Below are 23853 nucleotides of genomic sequence, written 5' to 3'. Positions count from 1 at the left end.
CTGAACCAGCGTGGACACCGAAACGGAGCAGGAGCAGTGCTTCTTTCAACTGATTAGCCGTCCACAAGGATTATACACAATTTACAGATGAAATTGAATCTTTTAGATGAAACGAGACGATAATATTCGAAAATAATAATTAGCGCAGCGAGGCGCGCTCCGACATCTTACATTCGCGATACGAAAAGAAGGAAATATATATATTTTTTTTAAAGTTTGAACGATAATGTTGCCAGGCGAAATTATTTTAAGACTACAATCCTTAACAGTGTGGGAAATATTTTTTTACATAATTGATAGGTATTACAGTCACCTCTGACCCACAGTCAAGTTCAAAATCTATTTTTATACCATCTATGTCTAAGGTTAAATATTGTGCAGGTATTTTACTTACACCTAGTGACTTTACTTCATACTCTTGAAACAAAGGTGCTAAGGAGCCATCAAAAATGTCTTCATTGCCTTCATCTTCTGGTTTGTGCTCGTCCGTTGAGACCATGTTAGTGGACCGTTGCATCTTGTTGTTCGGGCACATCTTATATATATGCCCCTGTCGTCCACATTCCGAACAATATTTCTTCTGAAGTGAACACTCTGCACGGATATGATTGGTTTTTCCACAGCAATAACACATTCTTGAATTTGCACCTGTCAGTCCGCCCCGGCCTTGTCCTCGTCTGGTATTTGTGTTTCTATAATTAACCGAGGTGTTCTTAAACATTGGTGTTATGTTTTTTGATTCTGTAGTCTCTGTGGTCTTCAAAGCTGCTTCAATGCTGCGAGCCAAGATAACTAATTTTTCTAGTGATAATTCTGAATTTTTCAACAATTCAAACTTTATAGGATTTGAAGTCAATCCGTCAATAAATTTTTCTTTTATTTGATCTTCCATGTCCTTGAATCCGCATGTTCTAGCAATTTTCCGTAATTCTGTGATATATTGATCAATCGATTCACTTGCCGTTTGGTTCCTCTTTCTGAATTCAACTCTGTTAATTGATGGAGCTTTTGTATTTGTATAATTTTTCTTTAGGAGACTGCACAACTCATCATATGACTTTGTCAGTGGTGATACTGGTTCACAAATGTTAAGAATATTATCGAAAACAGTAGTGGTTAATTTTGTAATTAGTAGTGGCACTTTCTTTTCTTCTGGAATGTCGTTTACTAATAGTAAGCATTGCAATTGCTTTTCGAATGCTTCCCAATTTGTGCCATCGAACGGTTTGACATTTGTGTCGTTGTGTGACATTGTTTTCTGTGTTTTTCTGTGTCTTGAGATTTGAGTTTTTCGCTTATGAGTTTTCGAAGTTGATCCACGGTCTTATTAGTACTGTCAAGTTTTAGGTGGCTCACTAATTGTAATAGTTATTCTTTGTTACAGTAGTAAATATAACCTCTTTTTCCTTTGTTTAATTCTTCGATGATATCTTCAACACTACTATCTTCTGTGATTTTACTCATTAGTCTATTTTGTAGGTTACTTTTTCACATGAAACAATAGACAGTCACGCCGGTTCGAGTACTGGGTTCGACATAACACTTATTTTATGATTTGTTCACTGCAATTATTTGATTTTTCTTAATTTTATTGAACGTCCTCGTCGCCAGTTGTGATGTTTGAGAAAAGATACTCAGATTGATTAACTTTGCACTTTATTATAATTTTGTTTTACATTCAGTCGGCCATTAATGTCTACGTTTTTTTACGAACAAAGAGCGAGACCACGCGGCGCGAAAGAGACCGCATATTCGGTTGCGTTCATTATGGATGCGTTCTCACAGCGCGGAAGGCGCCAAAATTGCTGGCCGCAGCCGGAGCACTCGGGGGACTGCTCCCGAACACCGGGGGACCGGGCAGCACATGCCGCCGCCTTTATCAGGGTGTTGTGCGCTCCATGGCACTCTATGGGGCCCCAATATGGGCAGAATCCCTGAACGCTCGGAACGTGGCCCTGTTGCGCAGACCCCAACGGGTTATAGCCACAAGAGCGATACGAGCGTACAGGACGGTCTCCTTTGAGGCGGCGGCGTTGCTGGCCGGCAGCCCACCATGGGACCTGGAGGCTGGGGTCCTGGCGGCGGTATATTGGGAAGTTGCGGAAGAGCGGGCGGCGGGAAATCGTCCACTTCCGGAGGAGATCAAGCTTTGGAGGGAGGAGGCCAAGGATGACCTTCTCCGGAGGTGAGATGAAAGGCTAGAAGCCCCGAGCGCAAGCCGCGAGGTGGTGGGCGCAGTACGCCCAGTCCTTAGGGACTGGTTGAAGCGCGACTTCGGGCCAATGACGTACCACTTGACACAGGTACTTACTGGGCACGGTTGTTTTGGTAGGTACCTGTGGCGAGTGGCACGACGAGAGGACACAGCGGTGTGCAAGCACTGTGACAGAGGTGAGGAGGACACGGCGCATCACACCCGCGCCGTATGCCCTGCGTGGGATGAACCGAGATCGGAGATGGCTGCGGTTCTTGGAGCAGACCTATCGCTGCCGGCAATAGCCAGTGCGATGGTCCGTAACAGAGGCACCTGGGAGGCGGTCGTCGCGTTCTGCGACGCTGTCATGTCCCTAAAGGAGGCGGCGGAGAGAGAGCGAGAGGACGATCCCCTCTCGCTCCCTATCAGTCAGTGGCAAAAGCCGCAATAGCCGAGCCCGCAAGGGCGACACGCACATGGCAGGGCCGAGGTAAGCGCCAAGCGTTCCCTTAGCCCTACCGCAGGCGGAGCGAGGGTACACCGAGGGGTTTTAGTGGGTAGGCCTCCCCCTAAGGGAGGAGAGTCCCACATAACTCCCGACCCCCCCACCGGGGGCGGGAGTATGCGTAACGCATTTCCCCTCGTAAAAAAAAAAAAAAAAAAAAAAGGTTAGGTTAGGTTCCCCCCTCGAAGTGCTGCCACCTTGCCGTGGTGGGGGGGCTTGCGTGTCTCAATGATCCTCGGGGCTACGCCGGACAGGGCTACCCATACCGGACAGGCCTGGGGTGAGAGACCAGACAAAGAGCGGCACATGACGGTTCTCCCCGCGTCCCTCTGACGGAGCAGAGGGCGCAGGGGAAGTACATAGGGTGGGCGGGCCTGGCCTGAGATGTGTGTGGATCTCACGAGGCCAGGTACCCGCGACGGAGGCACGCACGGTGGTGGTGCGCGTGCACCGTGTTTGAAGGAGCCCTAATATTGGGCAGCGGCCGCCTTCGAGCGGCATGGGATGGCGGGCCTTCAAGGCTCGCGGCGCGACGGGTCTGGCAGTTGCAGTCATGCGACTGCTGGGTGAGTTTCGGCTCCCCGTCGGGCAACCCGTAACCCGCACTGAGCCGGCCGGGGGTGCTGCTCATTGAGAGTAGCACCGCGTGGAAGAAAACCACTATAATAAATTACCCCAATCCCAAGGTGAGCAATCGCGCCGATGGGATGCGTGGCTGGAGGGAGTCCAGTCCCGAGCGTGCGGGGGAGCTCACCCCTTAAAAAAGCTAATCATGGAGATCAGCAACTTTAAAATTCTCCGGGCGGGTACCCAATCCCGTTCACTCGCTTCGGCGGGTGAGAGCCCCGTCGTATACGGAGGGGGCAAAAGTTGCTTCGTGGGCCGGCGGGATGCCGGCTCTCGTGAACACGACATTGGCTATGAACAAACGGAACTCGATTACGGAAGCGATATGGATATTTTGCGGATGAGGGGAGGAAACTCTGAGGACGAGGAGGAAAGGGTCTTTCTTCCGCGAAGCTCCTTGGCGCGTTCGCCCGTGCAGGGGCCTGTCCCTGCACAGGCGAACGTGTCACAGCACAGTCAATGTGTGGACTATCCAAGCCCACGCATTGACCTCAGCTTGCCCGAGCTGCAGATTCCTCCGTTTGGAGGGGTTGACGTCCTAACAGCGGCAAAGGACAGGCAGGGCCGCTTTATACGGCGTGCGCCAGGTGCAACTCCGAGCACCGCCACAGAAGTAGGGGCAAGACAGGAGGAGCCACGCGCACTACTGGCGCTCGAGGGAGGCCGTGAGGCCAGGTTCGAGAGGGTCGCCAAAGTCCTCCTGACCCGAATAGACCCAGGGATTCTAGCGGGAAGTGGGGGTGACTCGGACGGCACCATGTACACGGTGCGGTCCAGCCCGTCGCCGGTGATTTCCCCCCCCCCTAGTCGCCATGGGAGCCCGACCACGGAACGTCAAGGAACCGACGTGGAGGGGAAGGCTCCAACGGGCAACCCCAAAAACCGGGGAAAGGGAAAGGGAAAGGTGCGCCCACGGATGCCGACCCCACTCAAACCCCAAGGCCCCAATATGGGCAGAATCCCTGAACGCTCGGAACGTGGCCCTGTTGCGCAGACCCCAACGGGTTATAGCCACAAGAGCGATACGATTAACAATGCGTCAAAATGACGACGTCAGTTAATCGGGTCCTCCAGGCGAACATAAACCACTGCGCCGGGGCTCAAGATCTCCTCCTGCAGTCCATGGCGCAATGGTCGATAGATGTCGCCGTGGTCGCCGAGCCGTACTATGTCCCTCCCAGCCACAACTGGGCTGCGGACCTGGACGGCTTAGTGGCCATTATAACAAAGGCAGGGGCAGCGGGCATACCGCCCCCTTCCACCTTGTCGAGAGGTCAAGGCTATGTGGCTGTCCTCTGGGGCGAAATCACCCTGATTGGGGTATATTTCTCCCCCAACCGAAGAGTCTCCGAGGTTGAAGCCTTCCTCGGCCAGCTAGCGGCTCTCGTCGGCCAGACCCAACCGCGCCAGGTAGTTGTCGCGGGTGATTTAAATGCCAAATCCAGGTCTTGGGGCTGTCCCGCAACAGATATTCGTGGAGATCTGTTAGAGGAGTGGGCGAGTACGTGACTGGAGAGTGCTAGAGACGGTGGAGACACTATCAGACCATTTCTACATCCGGTTTGATGTCTCCACGTCCTCCGGAGACACTACAGACACAGATCGTCGTCCGAATGGCCGTGCTGCGACTCCTTCCCCTCGCTGGGCACTGACCAGCCTAGATCGCGAAGCGGTAGAAATAGCGTCCCTCGTACAGGCCTGGTCAACATCTCCTGGGCCTGTGGAGGTCGAGGAAGAGGCAGCCTGGTTTCGTGAAGCTATGTCACAAATTTGTGACGCAGGCATGTCACGAGCCAAGCCACGGCCTCCGAAGCGTCAAGTGTACTGGTGGTCTCGAGAAATCGAAGAACTTCGATCCCGCTCCAACAGGGCGAGACGCCAGTACACACGGTCCCGCCGACGAAGGCAGACCCGAGACGTTGAAGAAGAGACGCGGCTGTACAACGCCTACAGAGAGGCAGTCAAGGCGTTGCAGCTCTCCATCTGCGAGGCGAAAGCGAGCGCCAGAGCGGAGCTTCTCGAGACGCTAAACCGAGATCCATGGGGGAGGCCGTACAAGGCGGTCAGGGGCAAACTGCGCCCCTGGGCCCCCCCCTTGACGGAGAGTCTCGAGCCTCGACGGCTGGAGGTGGTTGTTTCCAACTTGTTCCCAAACATACCGGAACACCACCCAAGTAGCACAGATAGCTCTATAACTACTCACTTTTAGTTCTATCTAACGCTCTGTGCGTATTAAGACACTTATAAGAGCACACTCGTGGTCCTACAGCTGTATAATAGATCTCAGTGATATTTATATAGCTTAGGGCCGATTAAAAGCTGCATTACGGCTCTGAAAACTACCATTAATACGCAAAGAGTGATATAAAGGTATATTTGCTACGACCCTATACAGCTTTAAGGGTTTTCAAATGCTTTAACCGTTATAAGGTCTGTTTAGTGGATAAAATTACGCCATGTGCTGTATAAGGAGGTAATTGTGGACTTTTATTACGTTGACTTATTAAGGGAGCACAAGTGAACTATTATAAAGCTAATAGACGTATAATGGAACACATGTGGCACATAATACAGCTTGTCGCTTAACATGTTTACCACTAAGCAGCTTTTATTACACTGACTTTTAAGGGAGCACGAGTGAACTAATATGAAGCCAATAGACGTATAATGGAACACATGTGGCGCATAATACTGCTTATCGCTGAACGTGTTTACCGCTAAGCAGCTTTTATTACGCTGACTTTTTAAGGAAGCACGAATGAACTATTATGAAGCCAATAGACGTATAATGGAACACACGTGGCGCATAATACAGCTTATCGCTGAACATGTTTACCGCTAAGCAGCTATTATTACGTTGACTTTTAAGGGAGCACGAGTGAACTAATATGAAGCCAATAGACGTATAAATGGAACACATGGGGCGCATAATACAGCTTATCGCTGAACATGTTTACCGCTAAAGCAGCTTTTATTTCGCTGAATTATTATAAGGGAGAACGAGTGAGCTATTTTGAAACAAATAGACGTATAATCGAACACATGTGGCGCATAATACGGCTTAGCGCTGAACATGTTTACCGCTAAGCAGCCTATTATACTACCATTGGGACTGTCTGCATAGCGGCTGTTAAAACGTTCATAAGATGCCTTATAACTGTTTAGAGGTTCACTAGTGTATCGAAATAGCGACTTGGACTTTATAGTGGTTCACTTAAGTATCTTTATCAGATATATAACAGTCGTATGCTGCATATAAGAATTTTAACGGTTCACGTTGCTTTTTAACATTGACCGCCATTTTATTGTATATAACCTACAAGATTGAAATTGCTTTTCCAACTTATAAGGGTAACAATATGGTTTTGTGCCTGAGTTCTTAACCTAAATCATTAGTTTAGTACTTCCTATAACGTATTATTAACTTTTTATCTCATAATTCTGTCCAAACCACTGAAATAGTTTTTACACATAGCTTATTTATATCATTAAAATAAATAAATACTGATTATTTTCGTGGCGCACTGAAATTTTCTTAGATAATGTATATATATAATGTCAATAAACTTGCATTCCCAAACATCTTTCTCGCATTAATATATAAAAGATCATCTACAAACATTTAACAAACACTTTAACAAAATGACTTATGGTATCGTTGCGCTTAATGTTTTTGCTTCAATATAAATATGTTCACCTCTGCGTTCGTCGTCACTATACTAAATATAATAGCTGATTTTTAAGGCAGAGGTGTAAAAGTATGTTATTAATTATCTTTTATTCAGCCCAATGTCAATATTTCCCGGTATTAGGGCGCACATGTGACATATTAGCTGAATAAAGGGTAACTGGTGGTCTCTTACCCAGCCAATATACACCTCTTATAACTCCTGTTACCCCTTATAATTCCGTTAAATTGCTGCTACAACGCTCTTAAGTAGCTATGTGAACTTAAGGCTGCCTAATTTGTGCCCATTTAAGAGTTATAAAAGCTGAAAAGACGCTTATACAGCTCTTATGCAGCTTTTATATTACAGCTTCAAGCGTATTCGTACTTCATTATGCGGCTGCTATACAACTAGTCTGTGCTACTTGGGCAGCCCCCAGCAATGGCACCTCCTCATCAGCTCGTAGGGTATGAGGTTGCGGAAGTCGGGGTGCCTCCGGTAACGGAGGCAGAGCTAGATGCAGCCGTGCTGAGGCTTAAAGCTAAAAACACGGCACCTGGTCCAGATGGGATCCCAGGACGCGTCCTGGCTCTGGCGCTGCGGGCCCTGGGGGAGAGATTCCGCGGGCTACTGGACGCCTGTCTGCAGTCCGGCCGATTTCCGACCATCTGGAAAACCGGCCGGCTCGTCCTCCTTAAAAAAGATGGGCGTCCCGCGGACTCTCCATCAGCCTACCGTCCGATCGTGTTGCTCGACGAGGCTGACAAGCTCTTCGAGCGTATCATCTGCTGTCGCCTCGTCGAGCACCTCCGGGGAGTGGGACCTGACTTGTCCGAACATCAGTTTGGATTCCGAGAGGGCAGGTCGACCGTAGATGCGGTCGCGCGCATCAAAGCCCTCTCGGATGAGGCGGTTGACCACGGTGGGGTTCTGCTAGCGGTGTCCTTGGATATCGCCAATGCCTTTAACACCCTGCCGTGGTCGTGCATTAGGGAGGCGCTGAAACACCACAAAGTGCCCCCCTATTTGTGCCAAATTGTCGGGGCCTACCTTTCGGAGCGGTGCGTGGAGTATCCGGTCCGGGCCGGCGGGCTAACAAGGTGGGAGACATCGTGCGGTGTTCCACAGGGCTCGGTCTTAGGGCCGCTCCTGTGGAACATTGGGTACGACTGGGTGCTGCGGGGGGAGCTTCTCCCGGGGTCAAGTGTGACTTGTTATGCAGATGACACGCTAGTCACGTCCCGGGGGACCTCGTACCGGGAAGCAGCACGCCTCGCCACCGTGACGATAGCACAGGTGGTGAGGCGCATAACGATGCTGGGTCTGGAGGTGGCGCAGCACAAGTCCGAGGCGCTCTGCTTCCACGCTGCCCGAAAGGCGCCACCTGAAGGATCCAGCATCGTTGTTGGTGGCACTCGAATCAAGGTAGAGTCCAACATGAAATATCTTGGACTTGTCCTTGATTCCCGGTGGAGCTTCAGCGAGCACTTTGTCCGCCTGACCCCCCCGACTAATGGCAGCATCGGCCGCACTGAAGAGGCTGATGCCCAACATCGGGGGGCCGGAGGTTGCGAGCCGCCGTCTGTATATGGGGGTGGTGAGATCGATGGCCCTGTACGGGGCGCCGATCTGGGCGGTGAATCTGGCGGCCCGAAATGTCGCCCTGCTGAGGAAGGCTCAGAGGGCGATGGCCATCAGCGTTGTACGCGGGTACCGCACAATCTCGTACGACGCGGCTTGCTTATTAGCGGGAACGCCTCCCTGGGATCTGGAGGCGGAGGCCCAAGCGTCTTTGTACGAGTGGCGCAGAGACCTCCGGCTGCAGGAGTACCATCCAGCGCCCAGGGAAGTAGAGGCGCAGAAGCTCCTCGTCCGGCAGTCCATCGTCCTCCAATGGGAGGAACAACTAGCTGGACGCGAGGAAGGACACAGGACTGTCGAGGCGGTCCGGCCGGTTCTACAAAACTGGATGGAGATAGAGCGGGGCTCGTTAACCTTCCGTTTGGTGCAGGTGCTCACGGGTCATGGCTGTTTCGGGAGCTACCTGCACCGGTTCGCAAGACGGGAGGTGACGGCCGAGTGCCACCAGTGCAGCTGCGCCGAGGACACGGCGCAGCATACCCTGGAGGAATGCCCAGCCTGGGCGGGGCAGCGCCGTGATCTCGTGGCAGTGGTGGGGGACGACCTCTCCTTGCCAGCCATAGTTAAGACTATGACCGCCGACGAGAGGTCGTGGAAAGCGGTTCTCTCCTTCTGCGAGGATGTAATGTCGCAGAAGGAGGCAGCGGAGAGGGAACGGGAGGCTGACCCAGCCTCGCACCCGATCCGCCGCAAGCGCGCAGGGGCCCGGAGGAGAGCGTATGCCCATCTCCTTCCCCCTACCTAGCGAGGTCTGGGCAGCGGCGCGGGGGCGTCGCTGCCCATTACATAGGCCTCGCAGAGAAGGCGCGCGTGGTATGCCCACGCGCCTTCTGAGGAGGCAGGGGTAGAAGTTCCTCTCTAGCCCCCCCCAGAGAAGGACCCGCCGCATGTGGTAGTGGCGAGCGGCGCCGGCGTTGTCACGGTTGCGTACTTAAGAGAACCCGTGGCCACGCCCAATTGGCGGCGCGCAGGCATACCGTTGGTTTTTTAGTGGGTAGCGGCGCCTTTGCCGAGTCCCACATAACCCGCATTTCTCCCCCGGGTGTGTGGGCATGCATAAAGCATTTTTCCAACGAAAAAAAAAAAGAAACAAAAGGTTAGGTTAGGTTTTGGACTTGAAAAGGTAGAGAAAGGAAAGGGTTTCGTGGCTGGGCTCATCGGCGGCATAACAGTAGTCGGTGTCTATTTTTCGCCCAATAGAAGCCTGGCTGAATTTGAATCCTTTTTGGCAGATGTGGGGATGGTTATTGGTCGAAACCACCCACGCCCCGTGCTTGTTGCCGGCGATCTAAACGCCAAATCCGTGGCGTGGGGATCGCCGTCAACGGATACTCGTGGACGCGAACTGGAGGAATGGGCAATCGCAACAGGGCTGGCTGTGCTTAACCAGGGGTCGGTTGACACGTGCGTGCGACAACACGGTGGCTCCATCGTGGACGTGACGTTCGCCAACGCTGCCCTAGTGAGGTGTCCAAGATTGGCAAGTGCTCGAAAATGTGGAGACTTTGTCGGACCACAGGTATGTCCAATACAAGGTCTCCGCGCTCCCAGATGCACCAAGTGGGCCGATTAGTCAGTCGCTGCCAGGTGATGGACCACGATGGGCGTTAAAACGCCTGGACAGAGATGCGCTCGTTCTTGCCGCTGAAGTTCAGGCATGGAACCCGGTCCGAGGAGATCCAATAGACGTGGACGTAGAGGCGCAGTGGTTTGGCGAGGCCATGATAAACATCTGTGATGCAGCTATGCCACGGTCTAAGCCCTTCCCTCCTAAACGACAAGTCTATTGGTGGTCAATATGGGCAGAATCCCTGAACGCTCGGAACGTGGCCCTGTTGCGCAGACCCCAACGGGTTATAGCCACAAGAGCGATACGAGCGTACAGGACGGTCTCCTTTGAGGCGGCGACGTTGCTGGCCGGCAGCCCACCATGGGACCTGGCTGGGGTCCTGGCGGCGGTATATTGGCAAGTTGCGGAAGAGCGGGCGGCGGGAAATCGTCCACTTCCGGAGGAGATCAAGCTTTGGAGGGAGGAGGCCAAGGATGACCTTCTCCGGAGGTGGGATGAAAGGCTAGAAGCCCCGAGCGCAAGCCGCGAGGTGGTGGGCGCAGTACGCCCAGTCCTTAGGGACTGGTTGAAGCGCGACTTCGGGCCAATGACGTACCACTTGACACAGGTACTTACTGGGCACGGTTGCTTTGGTAGGTACCTGTGGCGAGTGGCACGACGAGAGGACACAGCGGTGTGCAAGCACTATGACAGAGGTGAGGAGGACACGGCGCATCACACCCGCGCCGTATGCCCTGCGTGGGATGAACCGAGATCGGAGATGGCTGCGGTTCTTGGAGCAGACCTATCACTGCCGGCAATAGCCAGTGCGATGGTCCGTAACAGAGGCACCTGGGAGGCGGTCGTCGCGTTCTGCGACGCTGTCATGTCCCTAAAGGAGGCGGCGGAGAGAGAGCGAGAGGACGATCCCCTCTCGCTCCCTATCCGCCGAAAAAGGACCGGGCGGAGGCGGGCCGCGTATGACCGCCGCTTGCCGCCCTAACTGGGACCTCGGGCAGGAGATCGGGGGATCTCCTGCCTGACGAGAGTGTCCCGAGGCGGATAAGGCGCAAAAAGTGCACACCTAGGAGGGACAGTGGCAAAAGCCGCAATAGCCGAGCCCGCAAGGGCGACACGCACATGGCAGGGCCGAGGTAAGCGCCAAGCGTTCCCTTAGCCCTACCTCAGGCGGAGCGAGGGTACACCGAGGGGTTTTAGTGGGTAGGCCTCCCCCTAAGGGAGGAGAGTCCCACATAACTCCCGACCCCCCCCCCCGGGGGCGGGAGTATGCGTAACGCATTTCCCCTCGTAAAAAATTTATTTGTAGGAAGCATCATCTCATTCCGTTGCATACACGCCGTGAAATCTCAGACATAGTTTACATTCTCAATATTATAAACGGAAATATTGATTGCCCTGAGTTGTTGGCTGAGCTCTCTTTCAGTATTCCATCCAAATCTACAAGAAATTTTCGACCCCTTGCTGTTCCAAATGCTTCGCGTAACTACAGACAGAACAGTTTTTTGATACGTGCTAGTAAATGTCTAAATAAACTCACGAAGGAGCATGACATCGATATTTTCAACAGCAACATCCAAACTGTGCGGCGTATCCTGACAGAGGAGTTCTTTAAATGAGCATGGCTTAGTGGAATGTGAAATTTCATTGTGCTGTGTTTTTTCTTTTTTTTTCCTTTTTTTCTTTTGAATCTTCTTTAGTAATGCGAATTCAAAATTAGTTACTCTGCCTTTGGCGTTGAAATGAATGTATAGTGCAATAGTGCTAACCACCAATTGTTTTTGTTAATCTGTATTTCTTTTGAATCTTCTTTAGTAATACGAATTAAAAATTTGCTACTCTGCCTTTGGCGTTGAAATGTATGTGTAGTGCAATAGTGCTAACCACCAATTGTTTTTGTTAATCTGTATTTACTGGTGAGAACCTGTAATTGGCTTCTTGTATCACATTTATAAAACCTATTAACATGTTAACAGCTGTTGGATCTCCGAATAGTAATAAATAAAAAAAAAAAAAAAAAAAAAAAAAAAAAAAAAAAAAAAAAAAAAAAAGGTTAGGTTCCACGGACCTCCCCGGCACTCGCGACGCGTGTCCGTGGCTGGAGAGTGCTAGAGACGGTGGAGACACTATCAGACCATTTGTACATCCGGTTTGATGTCTCCACGTCCTCCGGGGACACGACAGACACGGATCGTCGTCGTCCAAATGGCCGCGCTGCGACTCCTTCCCCTCGTTGGGCCCTGAACAGCCTAGATCGTGAAGCGGTGAAAATAGCGTCGGAGGCCGTACAAGGCAGTCAGGGGCAAACTGTGCCCCTGCCCCCCCCCCCCCCCCCCCTTGACGGAGAGTCTCGAGCCTCGACTGCTGGAGGTGGTTGTTTCCAACTTGTTCCCGAACAGACCGGAACACCAGCCCCCAGCAATGGCACCTTCCCATCAGCTCGTAGGGTATGACGTTGCGGAAGTCGGTGTGCCTCCGGTAACGGAGGCAGAGCTAGATGTGTGGAATATTGGGTATGATTGGGTCCTACGAGGTGCAACTCTGAATGGCATAGATCTCACCTGTTATGCCGATGACACCTTGGTAACAGCTCGAGGAGCCAATTTTAGGCAAGCGGCTATATTGGCAACAGCAGGAGTCGCGCATGTCGTTAGCCAAATTCAACGGTTGGGATTGAAAGTGGCCCTACATAAATCGGAAGCTCTGTGCTTCCATGGGCCCAGAAATGCTCCTCCACCCGATGCATAGTGGTAGGTGGATCCAGGATAAGCATAGAGTCCAATATGAAGTACCTCGGTCTCGTACTCGATAGCAGGTGGACATTCCGTGCTCACTTCGAACACCTGATGCCGAAACTGCTGGGAGCAGCTGGCGCATTAGGGCGTATACTTACTACTAGACAAGGCGTCATGTCGACGGCTCTATATGGGAGTCGTGAGATCCATGGCCCTATATGGAGCACCAGTATGGGGTGATGTACTGAAGAAGGCGGAAATATCTCTCTTGAGAGCACCGCAGAGAGCTATGGCCACAAGAACCGTACGCGAGTATCGAACAATTTCTTTTGAAGCAGCATGTGTGCTGGCTGGGTCTATTCCCTGGGACCTCGATGCAAGAGCCCTCGCAGCGGTCTACCGCTGGCGCGAGGAGGCACGTGAGGGAGGTGATCCACGAGCACCAAGAGAGAGCGAAGGATGGCGCGACACAATCCGCCTTGAAATGATACAGATTTGGGAGCATCGGCTGGCCCATGCTAGTGCGGGCCATAAAACCATCGAGGCTATTCGCCCGGTCTTAAAACAGTGGCTTGATCGGGACCACGGCCCTATGACTTTCCGGTTGACACAGATCCTTTCGGGACACGGCTGTTTCGGATGGTATTTACACCAAATAGCGGGGAGGGAACTGACTAAAGAATGTCATCACTATAGGAACTGCCCAGAGGAGAGCGCCCAGCATTAGGGCTTGCAATTCGAATATTCGAATATTCGAATATGTCGAATATTCGACCTGTTTTGATATTCGAATATTCGGTCGCTCAGGTTTCGAATATTCGAATATTTTTTATTACCAGAAAAAATCTATTTTCATCCGCTATAGTTACAGTTTCTGTGTGTTTTGCCGGGTATTTACAGTGAATGAGGAACGGTAGGTAACCAAATGCGAAGGAAATAATGTTTTTACTGTATTCCTCTCGATAGGCTTCGTGAATACAGTTAAACCTTCAAAGAAAACGAAATCAAAAAGTATGTTTTTTTTACGGTGCGGCTGATGCTTTTTCTAGGTACAAGCAACGTTACGCAAGTTTTAAGTTAAATTCTCATTCTGTTTATTGAGTACAAGCGTACCTTTAGTCTAAACCTTGCACTTTATCGCAACTTGCAAATTTGATCATACTAAACCTGCCCAACTAGGTAATCTAGCCATGTACATTTAGCTAACGAATAATCCACCCAGTAGTCGGTCAACTTTTTCCCTTAAATATTCCAATACCTATTATATAATTTATATCATAAACCGACCATTAAGAATCAAAACTAAACTTGCCAAGACAAATACAGTCAATAAAGATTTAAAATACAATGTTATTAAAGGCCATTTTACAGGTCTCTGAGTGACTAGAAGTTAATTTAAATCAGAAAATCCTACAATTTTTTTCTTTTACGTACGTGTTTGGATGGTTAAAGTTATATTAATTCACGCAATGACCCATTTATAATAAAAGTTTTATCTAGAAATATTGAAAACGCCTAATTATAGCGTTTTACTTGTTTTTATAAACGTGGGCATCTCAGAGTAGGATGATAAAATCTAGTCAATTACTTAAGTGGATTTCTGCAAAATATCATTAGTTTTAGCAATATGTGGAAAAAGCTTTTGAATAAAACGATAATAAACCGATTTTTTTTCCTTTTCTTATTTTTTTTAATATTCGAATATTCGAATATCTCGCCAGAAAAAGTCGAATATTCGAATACCTGAAAGTTTCGAATATTTGCAACCCCTACCCAGCATACGCTGGAGCACTGCCCTGCCTGGGATGAGGAACGCCGAGCGCTTACGGCTGCAGTGGGTAGCGACCTCTCGTTACCTACTGTAGTCCGCAGGATGGTGGACAGTGACGCGCTTGGAGGGCCGTGCTTAAGTTTTGCGAAGCGGTAATGTCAAAAAAAGAAACGGCGGAGCGCGAAAGGGAAGCTGACCCTGCTTCTCAACCTATGCGTCGCAAGCGAGTAGGGCAGCGGCGGTTGGCGTATGACCGCCGTCTCCCCCCTTAAAGGTACCTGTGGGCGTTAGACTCGGGACGTCTGTCGCCTACACAAGGGTCCCTGTGTGGGCAGGCGTGCCGCTCCGGCGGTGCGGCCACAATGAGGAACGGAGGAACAGTTCCTCCCAAGTCGGGTCCGAAAAATTCGGACTGCCGCTGGCGAGATTGCGGAAGCTTGCTTCGGTGTCCCTGTTGTTAAGTACTGGATATACGCACGGGAGGAGACGCGCGGGCGGCGGGCAGCACGCGACGTCATCGCGGCAAGCCGCGAGCGACCCGCGGCCCACCACTTCGCTTTACCTACTTCACCGGCAACGGACGAATACCGAATTTAATTTTATAATTGTTTGGCCGGGCTTTTTCATGTAATTAAGGCGAAATAAACCAGCCTATTTTGATACAGTCCGCGATTTTATTTCTACGTCCCAGTAGGACCCTAACACCTGTGACCTCGCCTCAGAGCGTAGAGGTGGCAAACAGAGGGGGTTTTAGTGGGTAAACCGCACACGGGAGTCCCACATAACCACCGGGGCCCGTCCCCGCGCCCCAGTGGTATGCGCAACGCATTTCCCCCTCTTAAAAAAAAAAAAAAAAAAAAGGTTCCACGGACCTGCTCGGGTGTCCGAGTGGGCGGGGAGGTGAACCCCGACGTGGCGCGTCCCCAGGTGGTGAATAGGGGAAAGCCCCGTCTCGTCATCAAGCCGGGGTAGGACGTAGTCCCACGAACCAAACACCGGGGGGGAATTGGGGGGGCTTTCTGCCCGAGAATGGCTCTCCACGCGTCCCTCTGAATAAGCAGATGGCGCAGTGGATGAGCAGATAGTAATGGTATGTGGTGTCAATCGGGTCACTGTTTTGCGCGCGAACGTCCGGGGACTCTCCCCCCGTAGGCACTGGAGGGGACTGGATGGGCCCCTGACACCTCATGGATGTGTGTGGTTGCCGGTTTGGGGAGCCTTCTGCTCTTCTGACATTGCCTAGCTGTCTGGAAGGATTGTGCATTGGGCTTCTGTGAAACCCAATTGCAGATCCATTTCTCCGGGCGGGTCGGCGGTGTTAGCGGATCGGGAGGCTCGCGCGTCGGATGCCGCGCGTATCTGTTGCGCGTCTGGGGGGCTGTTGGCCTCCAATGGCGGCTGCGGGGGACATATTCCGGATCCTCGCCCGCGGAGCAGTTCCTTGGTTGATACCCTGAGGAGTGGCTGCGTAGCTATGCCAGTGTTCCCCAGGGCTATGCCGAATAGGGCTTCCCATATCGGACAGGCCGGGGATGAAGGGCCGAGATAAATGGCGGGTGGCTCCACGTGTCCCTCTGAGTAGCAGAGGGCACAGTGTGAGCCGCAAGGTCCCTGTTGGGACGCTGATGGGACCCATTAGGAATTCCCTCTGGCGGGGGGAGGAGTGGGAGTGGCTTCGGTCACTAAGCGCGGCGGATCCGTCTCGCAGTCTGCAGACGGACTCTGGCCTTGGCCATCGTCGGGCAACCCGTAACCCACACTGAGTGGGCCGGGGATTCCGCTCACTGAGAGGGAAAGCACGTGGAAGAAAACCACTATAAAAATCATCCCAATCCCAAGGTGTGTCTGACGTGCCGACGGGATGCGTGGCTGGAGGGAGTCCAGTCACAAGCGTCAGGGAGGGGCATACCTCCTTAAAAATAGCAAACAAAAAATGAGTGGAAACGAAAATGGAGAACTACCCCAGGAGGTTCTAATCCTCCATGTCGCCACAGGACGAGCAAGCGCCCGTGCTGTGGCGACATGCCGCCTTCCGTATTCTGGGGGGGGCAAACCACTCTAGATTCCAAAACGACGACACTGGCAAATACTTTATGGACACCGATTTGCAGAGTAATTTGGTTTTGAGGCTGCAAGGAGGGGGTGATGGGGAGAATGGTGGTCCGGCAGAGGCAGAGGCAGAAGCTTCCACCAGGCCCCCCAAAGATGGGTTCCGGTCATTCCGGGATGCCCAGGGGCGCTTTGTGCGCCATGTTGAAGACGTGCCTCCGGGGACGGCGGTGGACTCCGCACGCTCTCCACCCGAACCAGCTAGGGTGCTTAGTGTAATGTATGTACCTACTTAACCTAACGGTAGTTGTCATATCCTCATATCGCGGTGCATTCAGATGCGCCCTCTGTAGGCAGTTTAGTCTCGTAATAAATATCTAAGTGACCGGACGTGTGTGTGTTTCATTTGTTCATACATCTCAGTGGCGAACGAGGATTGGATTTTAAAACCCAGAATTGGCTGGATGTTGTTTAAAGATGTCAGTGGGGAAAATAAAAGCGTTCGAGGTTTCGACAGGCAAGTGGAGTACTTATGTGGAGCGCGTGAATATGTATTTCAAAGCCAACGACATCAAGGGTGACTTGCAGTTGCCGACCTTGATTGCCGTTATGGGAGAAGAAGCATATGAGCTCCTCAGCAACTTGACAAGTCCAAAGAAACCAGGAGACATGACTTATGCGGAAGTTATTAAGATAATGTCTGAGCACGTCGAACCAAAGCCATCTTTTATGGCGGAACGATACCGGTTACGTCAGAGGCGACAGGGAGATAAGGAGACGGTCGCTCAGTATCTAACGGACCTTAAAAAATTAGCCAAGCATTGCGAATTCTCCACGACATTAGAGGAAAATTTGCGGGACCAATTGGTGTGCGGTTTGAAGAATGACACAATTAGACAACGCCTTTTCGCAGAGACTAGCTTAACCTATACCAAGGCCGTACAGCTAGCCCTTTCGTTGGAAGCCGCGGAGAAGGACGCAGCAATGGTGGAACGTCCGAGTGTGAGCGAGAAGGGCGATGCGGGAGAGAGAGCCGAGACGGTACATGCGCTCACATCGTGGCAGCCGCGTGGCGGTAATGGCGTTAACAAAGTAATTTGTGCAGTGTGCGGAAGGTTAGGTCACCGTGACGTCCAATGTCCTTACAAAGATTTTCAGTGTAACAAATGTGGTAAAGTAGGTCACTTAAAACGCGTGTGTCCGGCAAAGATGGCAGGTGGTAATGGCAGCAGCAGCGCCCGTGGTTCGGGCGGCGGCGCTCGTGGGTCGAGCGGCGGCAGCGGCGGCGGCGCCCGGCGCCCGGGCACCGGCGGCCGCAGGGGCGCGCGGCGCCCCAGTCGCGCCATACACCATGTGCTGGCAGAGGATGACGAGACTCAGTATGAAGAGGAGGGTACGTCGGGGTCCGACGTCGAAGAAGCAGACCTGTATCATCTTTGCCTAAACGATTATAAATCGGTAAGCCTATCGTTATGTGTAGATGATGAAGTCATGTCTATGGAGATCGACACAGGGAGCCCTGTGTCGTGTATAAGTAGTGATACTTATAATAAGTATTTTAAATACAGACCATTGGAACAGTTTCCTTTAGTGTTAAAGGTTTATGATGGACGCCGTGTTAGACCCTTAGGGGTCATAAGACCCGTGGTTAGATTTAAAAACCGGTTGAAAAAGTTAGAACTTTTTGTTGTTGAGGGTGGCGCTAACCCAATACTAGGCAGACAATGGCTAGCAGAATTACAGATTCGGGTTCCTAGGATTTATAAAGAGTGTTTATTCAACTTTAACGAGCCCCTTAACAATGATTTATGTACTTTACTCGACAGATATAAGGAGCTGTTTAGCGGAGGACTCGGGCGGTTTAGTGGTGGAAAAGCGACACTCCGAGTGCGTGAAGGGGCTACGCCGGTGTTTTGCCGCGCGCGGCCGCTGCCGTACGCGCTCCGCGACCGGGTCGAGGCGGAGCTGGACGAGATGCTGCGCTGCGGCGTCATCGAGCCGGTCGACACGTCGGAGTGGGCCACGCCGCTGGTACCGGTACGTAAAGCTGATGGGGGTTTGCGAATCTGTGCAGATTACAAAGTGACCTTGAACCCCGCCTTACTGATTGATAGGTATCCGCTTCCTAAGATAGATGATCTTTTAGTGAGACTCAATGGTGCCCGCGTATTTTCAAAAATTGACTTGACACAGGCTTATAATCAGGTGGAGTTGGACGACTCTAAAAAGTATACCGTCATCAACACACATAAGGGATTATTCAGATATAATAGACTAGTTTACGGATTGTCTTCCAGCCCTGGTATATTCCAGCGAATAATGTCCAATTTGTTGAAAGATCTACCTCAAGTAGAAGTATTTCTCGATGATATAATTATTGGTTCCGCGGACATAAATTCGCATTTAGTGACATTAGAAAAAGTTTTGAAACGGCTTCACGATCATGGAATGAAATTAAAGAAAAGTAAATGTTCTTTCTTATTGGAAGAGGTACAGTACTTGGGATATGTAATTTCAAAAGACGGAATTAAAGTAGATCCCACCAAGATAGAAGGTATCCTTAAGATACCTCGACCTCTCAATGTGACAGATTTAAGGTCATTTCTAGGGGTAGTTAATTTTTATGCTCGATTTGTACCGCATTTGAGTACCATTTTATCCCCCTTGTATGATTTACTTAGAAAAGGAGCTGTATGGAATTGGAATGAACGTTGCGAAAAATCATTTAAAAGTATTAAGAAACTGTTAGTGAGCGCGGAAGTGTTAAGTCATTACGATCCTAACAAACAGCTGACGTTGACCACTGATGCGAGCAGCCGCGGCATCTCCGGCGTGCTGACACAGCCCGGGGACAGCGCGGACGCGGGCGGTGCGCGCGAACGACCAGTCGCTTATGTCTCGCGTTCTTTAAATGAGGCGGAACGTAATTACTCTCAAATAGACAAAGAGGCGTTAGCAATCGTATTCAGTTTACAGAAATTACATCAATTCCTTTATGGCAGACACTTTACATTACGAACGGATCACAAACCGCTCGTTAGTATTTTTGGTTCCAAGCAGGGTATTCCCGCGATGGTGGCTAGCCGATTGCAACGGTGGGCGATTAAACTTTCCGCATATACTTATGATATAGAGTACATACGCACCGATGCAAATGGCGCAGATGGCTTGTCGCGCTTGCCCGTGCCGATCAAAAATGCTGACTCGCTAGACGGCCCGCCGCCCGAGCAAACGTATTTACATTTCGCTCAAAACGAATTGTTATTAGATTATCATGATGTTAAAAAAGAAACACAACGCGACCCGACCTTGAGCAGAGTGTTAGGGTATATACGATCCAGTTGGCCGACTGACGTAGAAATCCGAAATTTACAACCGTACTTTAACCGTAGGCTAGAATTGTACGAAGAGTTAGGATGCGTAATGTGGGGCCATCGGGTGGTAATACCAGAGGGTTGCCGAGATAGGGTTTTAAGCGTGTTACATGAGAGTCATATGGGAATCGTAAAGACGAAAGCTTTTGCCCGGAGCTACGTGTGGTGGCCGGGCATAGATGAGGCGGTGGAGCGCACGTGTCGCGATTGCGGCGTGTGCGCCGCCGAGGCGGAGGCGCCCGCGCGCCATGCGCCGTGCCCGTGGCCCTGGCCTTCGCGCCCGTGGACGCGGGTTCATTTAGACTTTTTAGGACCTCTTTATGGAATAACTTATTTGGTTATGATTGACGCTCGAACAAAGTGGCTCGAGGTATTTCCAGTAAATAGTACCTCGGCTAATAACACCATTGAAAAGTTGTGTGAAGTTAACGCTCGATGGGGTTTCCCTAGACAAATAGTTTCGGATAACGGCCCTCCGTTTACGAGTACACAATTCGCGACCTTTTTAACACAAAACCGTATTGAACATGTACACTCAGCTCCATATCATCCTGCTTCTAATGGGGCAGCAGAAAATGCGGTTCGAATTATTAAACGGGTTATAAAGAAAGCCGTGCGACAGAAACACAATGTTAATTTAGCTATCAGTAATTTCTTATTACATTACCGCAATACACCACACTGCACGACAGGCGAAAGCCCAGCTACGCTTATGATGGGTAGGCAGGTTCGTACACAATTAGATGTACTGCGTCCAGATTGTGAAGATAGGGTGCGTAAGGCACAGAGAAAACAAGCGGACATTCGATTAAGCCCCAATCGTGTTCTCCAATCAGGTGATAAAGTATGGATAAGGCAATATCAGGGTGATACAAAATGGCTTCCTGGTCGTATTACTCAGAGGACCGGGACTACGGACTACACAGTGTGCGATAACTTAAATAGGGAGGTACATAGGCACGTTGATCAGTTAAGGCGGCGATCAAGTATATTAACCTGCCCAGGTGACTCATCAGCTTTGCAGGTACCTCTGCCCGAACCGGTGGCATATACTGAAGACGCTATTCCTGACCGTGCCGATGCCCCGTTAGCCACAGGTACGCCGCAGCGCAGTCATCAAGGTCGGCCATCCGCTTCGAGCGGAGCGAGTCCGGGTCCGAGCCGAGCGTCTGACGCGCATTCCGTAACGCCGCAGGCCTCGCCAAGGTCAGACTGTAGCGAAGATCTCTTTTTGTCGCCTACAGCAACTTCCACCCCACCATCTAAACCGCCCCAGTTACCTAGACATGTCAGAGAATGTAGACTAAAAAACCCACCAAAATATAAAATTTAATTAGTATTACTTTTTTTTATTTTTTTTTATTATTCACTATATTTTGTGCCATGTTACGTTTAGTATACGGTTGAGTACCACTAGTGCCAAATTAAATTTTTACAAACAAATGTACTTAAGCATTGCACGTGAAAGATTAGGTAATAAGATGTTACCATTGTGATCGTATTGTTAAATAAATACCTAGTTTAAGCTAATTTTCTCATGTGTATTTCTATAACTGTATGGATTATAATTACACATAAGTGTTATCATTCATGACGGAAATACTAAGTATGTATTGTCAGAAATACCTAGGTAAATCAAGTGCCTAAACAATTACGTAGTTGCGATTTATATTTAGACTTTAATACTGTAAATTATCGTAATATACTTACATGTATACCTACTTGAACATCCGATAACTCCCTTATTCATAAAAAAAACAGAATTTCCAATAATAGTTTAAACAATAGTCTATTACAGCTTCTAATGACCCCATCTCAAATAAACAAGATTTAGTATGTTAATATCACTCAGTAACTGAATTATTATTGTAGACACATACATACTATAGATGAAAATTTATGAATGACGGTGTTATCGAACCTTTAAACTATCTATAAGTGGGTATATATTCATAGTAGTTAAGTTTTCCTTGTATGTATACAATGCTATTTCTATACTTACCTTAGATTTAAGATTCACCTAAAAATATTGATTGGTTTACTTACTGTTCTCGTGCACAATAACAATGTTGGTGTTGCATTTTTTTTTTGTGTTAGATTGTAAACTTACCGAGTACTAGGAAAGGAGAAGGTATGGTGTTCCTAAGTAGTTTTAAATGTTTAAATAACGTTTTAAGAAGAGAGTGATGTAATGTATGTACCTACTTAACCTAACGGTAGTTGTCATATCCTCATATCGCGGTGCATTCAGATGCGCCCTCTGTAGGCAGTTTAGTCTCGTAATAAATATCTAAGTGACCGGACGTGTGTGTGTTTCATTTGTTCATACATCTCACTTAGTGAGAGACGTAAAGCCGTAGTGCGACTAGAACGCATTACAGAAAGGGTCGTTGGTGGCACTCGAATCAAGGTAGAGTCCAACATGAAATATCTTGGACTTGTCCTCGATTCCAGCTGGAGCTTTCACGAGCACTTTGTCCGCCTGACCCCCCGACTAATGGCAGCATCGGCCGCATTGAAGAGGCTGATGCCCAACATCGGGGGGCCGGAGGTTGCGAGCCGCCGTCTGTACATGGGGGTGGTGCGATCGATGGCCCTCTACGGGGCACCGATCTGGGCGGTGAATCTGGCGGCCCGAAATGTCGCCCTGCTGAGGAAGGCTCAGAGGGCGATGGCCATCAGCGTTGTACGCAGGTACCGCACAATCTCGTACGATGCGGCCTGCTTATTAGCGGGAACGCCTCCCTGGGATCTGGAGGCGGAGGCCCAAGCGTCTCTGTACGAGTGGCGCAGGGACCTCCGGCTGCAGGAGTACCATCCGGCGCCCAGGGAAGTAGAGGCGCAGAAGCTCCTCGTCCGGCAGTCCATCGTCCTCCAATGGGAGGAACAACTAGCTGGACGCGGGGAAGGACACAGGACTGTCAAGGCGGTCCGGCCGGTTCTACAAAACTGGCTGGAGAGAGAGCGGGGCTCGTTAACTTTCCGTTTGGTGCAGGTGCTCACGGGTCATGGCTGTTTCGGGAGCTACCTACACCGGTTTGCAAGACGGGAGGTGACGGCCGAGTGCCACCAGTGCAGCTGCGCCGAGGACACGGCGCAGCATACCCTGGAGGAATGCCCAGCCTGGGCGGGGCAGCGCCGTGACCTCGTGGCAGTGGTGGGGGACGACCTCTCCTTGCCAGCCATAGTTAAGACTATGGTTGCCGACGAGAGGTCGTGGAAAGCGGTTCTCTCCTTCTGCGAGGATGTAATGTCGCAGAAGGAGGCAGCGGAGAGGGAACGGGAGGCTGATCCAGCCTCGCACCCGATCCGCCGCAAGCGCGCAGGGGCCCGCAGGAGAGCGTATGCACACCTCCTTCCCCCCACCTAGCGAGGTCTGGGCAGTGGGTCGCTGCCCATTACATAGGCCTCGCAGAGGAGGCGCGCGTGGTATGCCCACGCGCCTTTTGAGGAGGCAGGGGTAGGGGGGAGCCCCCCCTAGAGAAGGGCCCGCCGCATGTGGTAGTGGCGAGCGGCGTTGGCGTGGTCACGGTTGCGTACTTAAGAGAACCCGTGGCCAGGCCCCATTGGCGGCGCGAAGGCATACCGTTGGTTTTTTAGTGGGTAGCGGCGTGTGTTTGCTGAGTCCCACATAACCCGCATTACTCCCCCGGGTGTGTGGGCATGCATAAAGCATTTTTCCAACGAAAAAAAAAAAACAAAAAAAAGGTTAGGTTAGGTTA

General features: G+C 50.6%; 2 protein-coding genes across 3 annotated transcripts in view; one reads left to right on the top strand and one right to left on the bottom strand.

Moving 5' to 3' along the window:
• LOC134805569 (uncharacterized) overlaps window positions 1–23853 on the bottom strand; it is a 177279-nt gene that overhangs the window by 103119 nt on the left and 50307 nt on the right. The gene's annotated exons all lie outside the window — the stretch shown is intronic.
• LOC134805574 (uncharacterized protein K02A2.6-like) lies at window positions 17035–21492 on the top strand. Of its 2 annotated transcripts, none has more exons than XM_063778850.1 (2): window positions 17035–18215; window positions 18584–18722. In XM_063778850.1, exons 1-2 carry the CDS (start codon window positions 17235–17237, stop codon window positions 18587–18589), a joined length of 987 nt encoding a protein of 328 aa, XP_063634920.1. In that variant the 5' UTR covers window positions 17035–17234; the 3' UTR covers window positions 18590–18722. The 2 variants fall into 2 exon arrangements, with proteins under 2 accessions (XP_063634920.1, XP_063634919.1); XM_063778849.1 differs by having other exon boundaries at window positions 18086–18215; window positions 18584–21492.

The sequence above is a fragment of the Cydia splendana genome, unplaced genomic scaffold (assembly GCF_910591565.1).
Source record: "Cydia splendana unplaced genomic scaffold, ilCydSple1.2 scaffold_42_ctg1, whole genome shotgun sequence".
NCBI classification, from domain to species: Eukaryota; Metazoa; Arthropoda; class Insecta; order Lepidoptera; family Tortricidae; genus Cydia; species Cydia splendana.
Note: the sequence above shows the minus strand (reverse complement) of the source record. Positions and strands in the feature narration are given on the sequence as shown.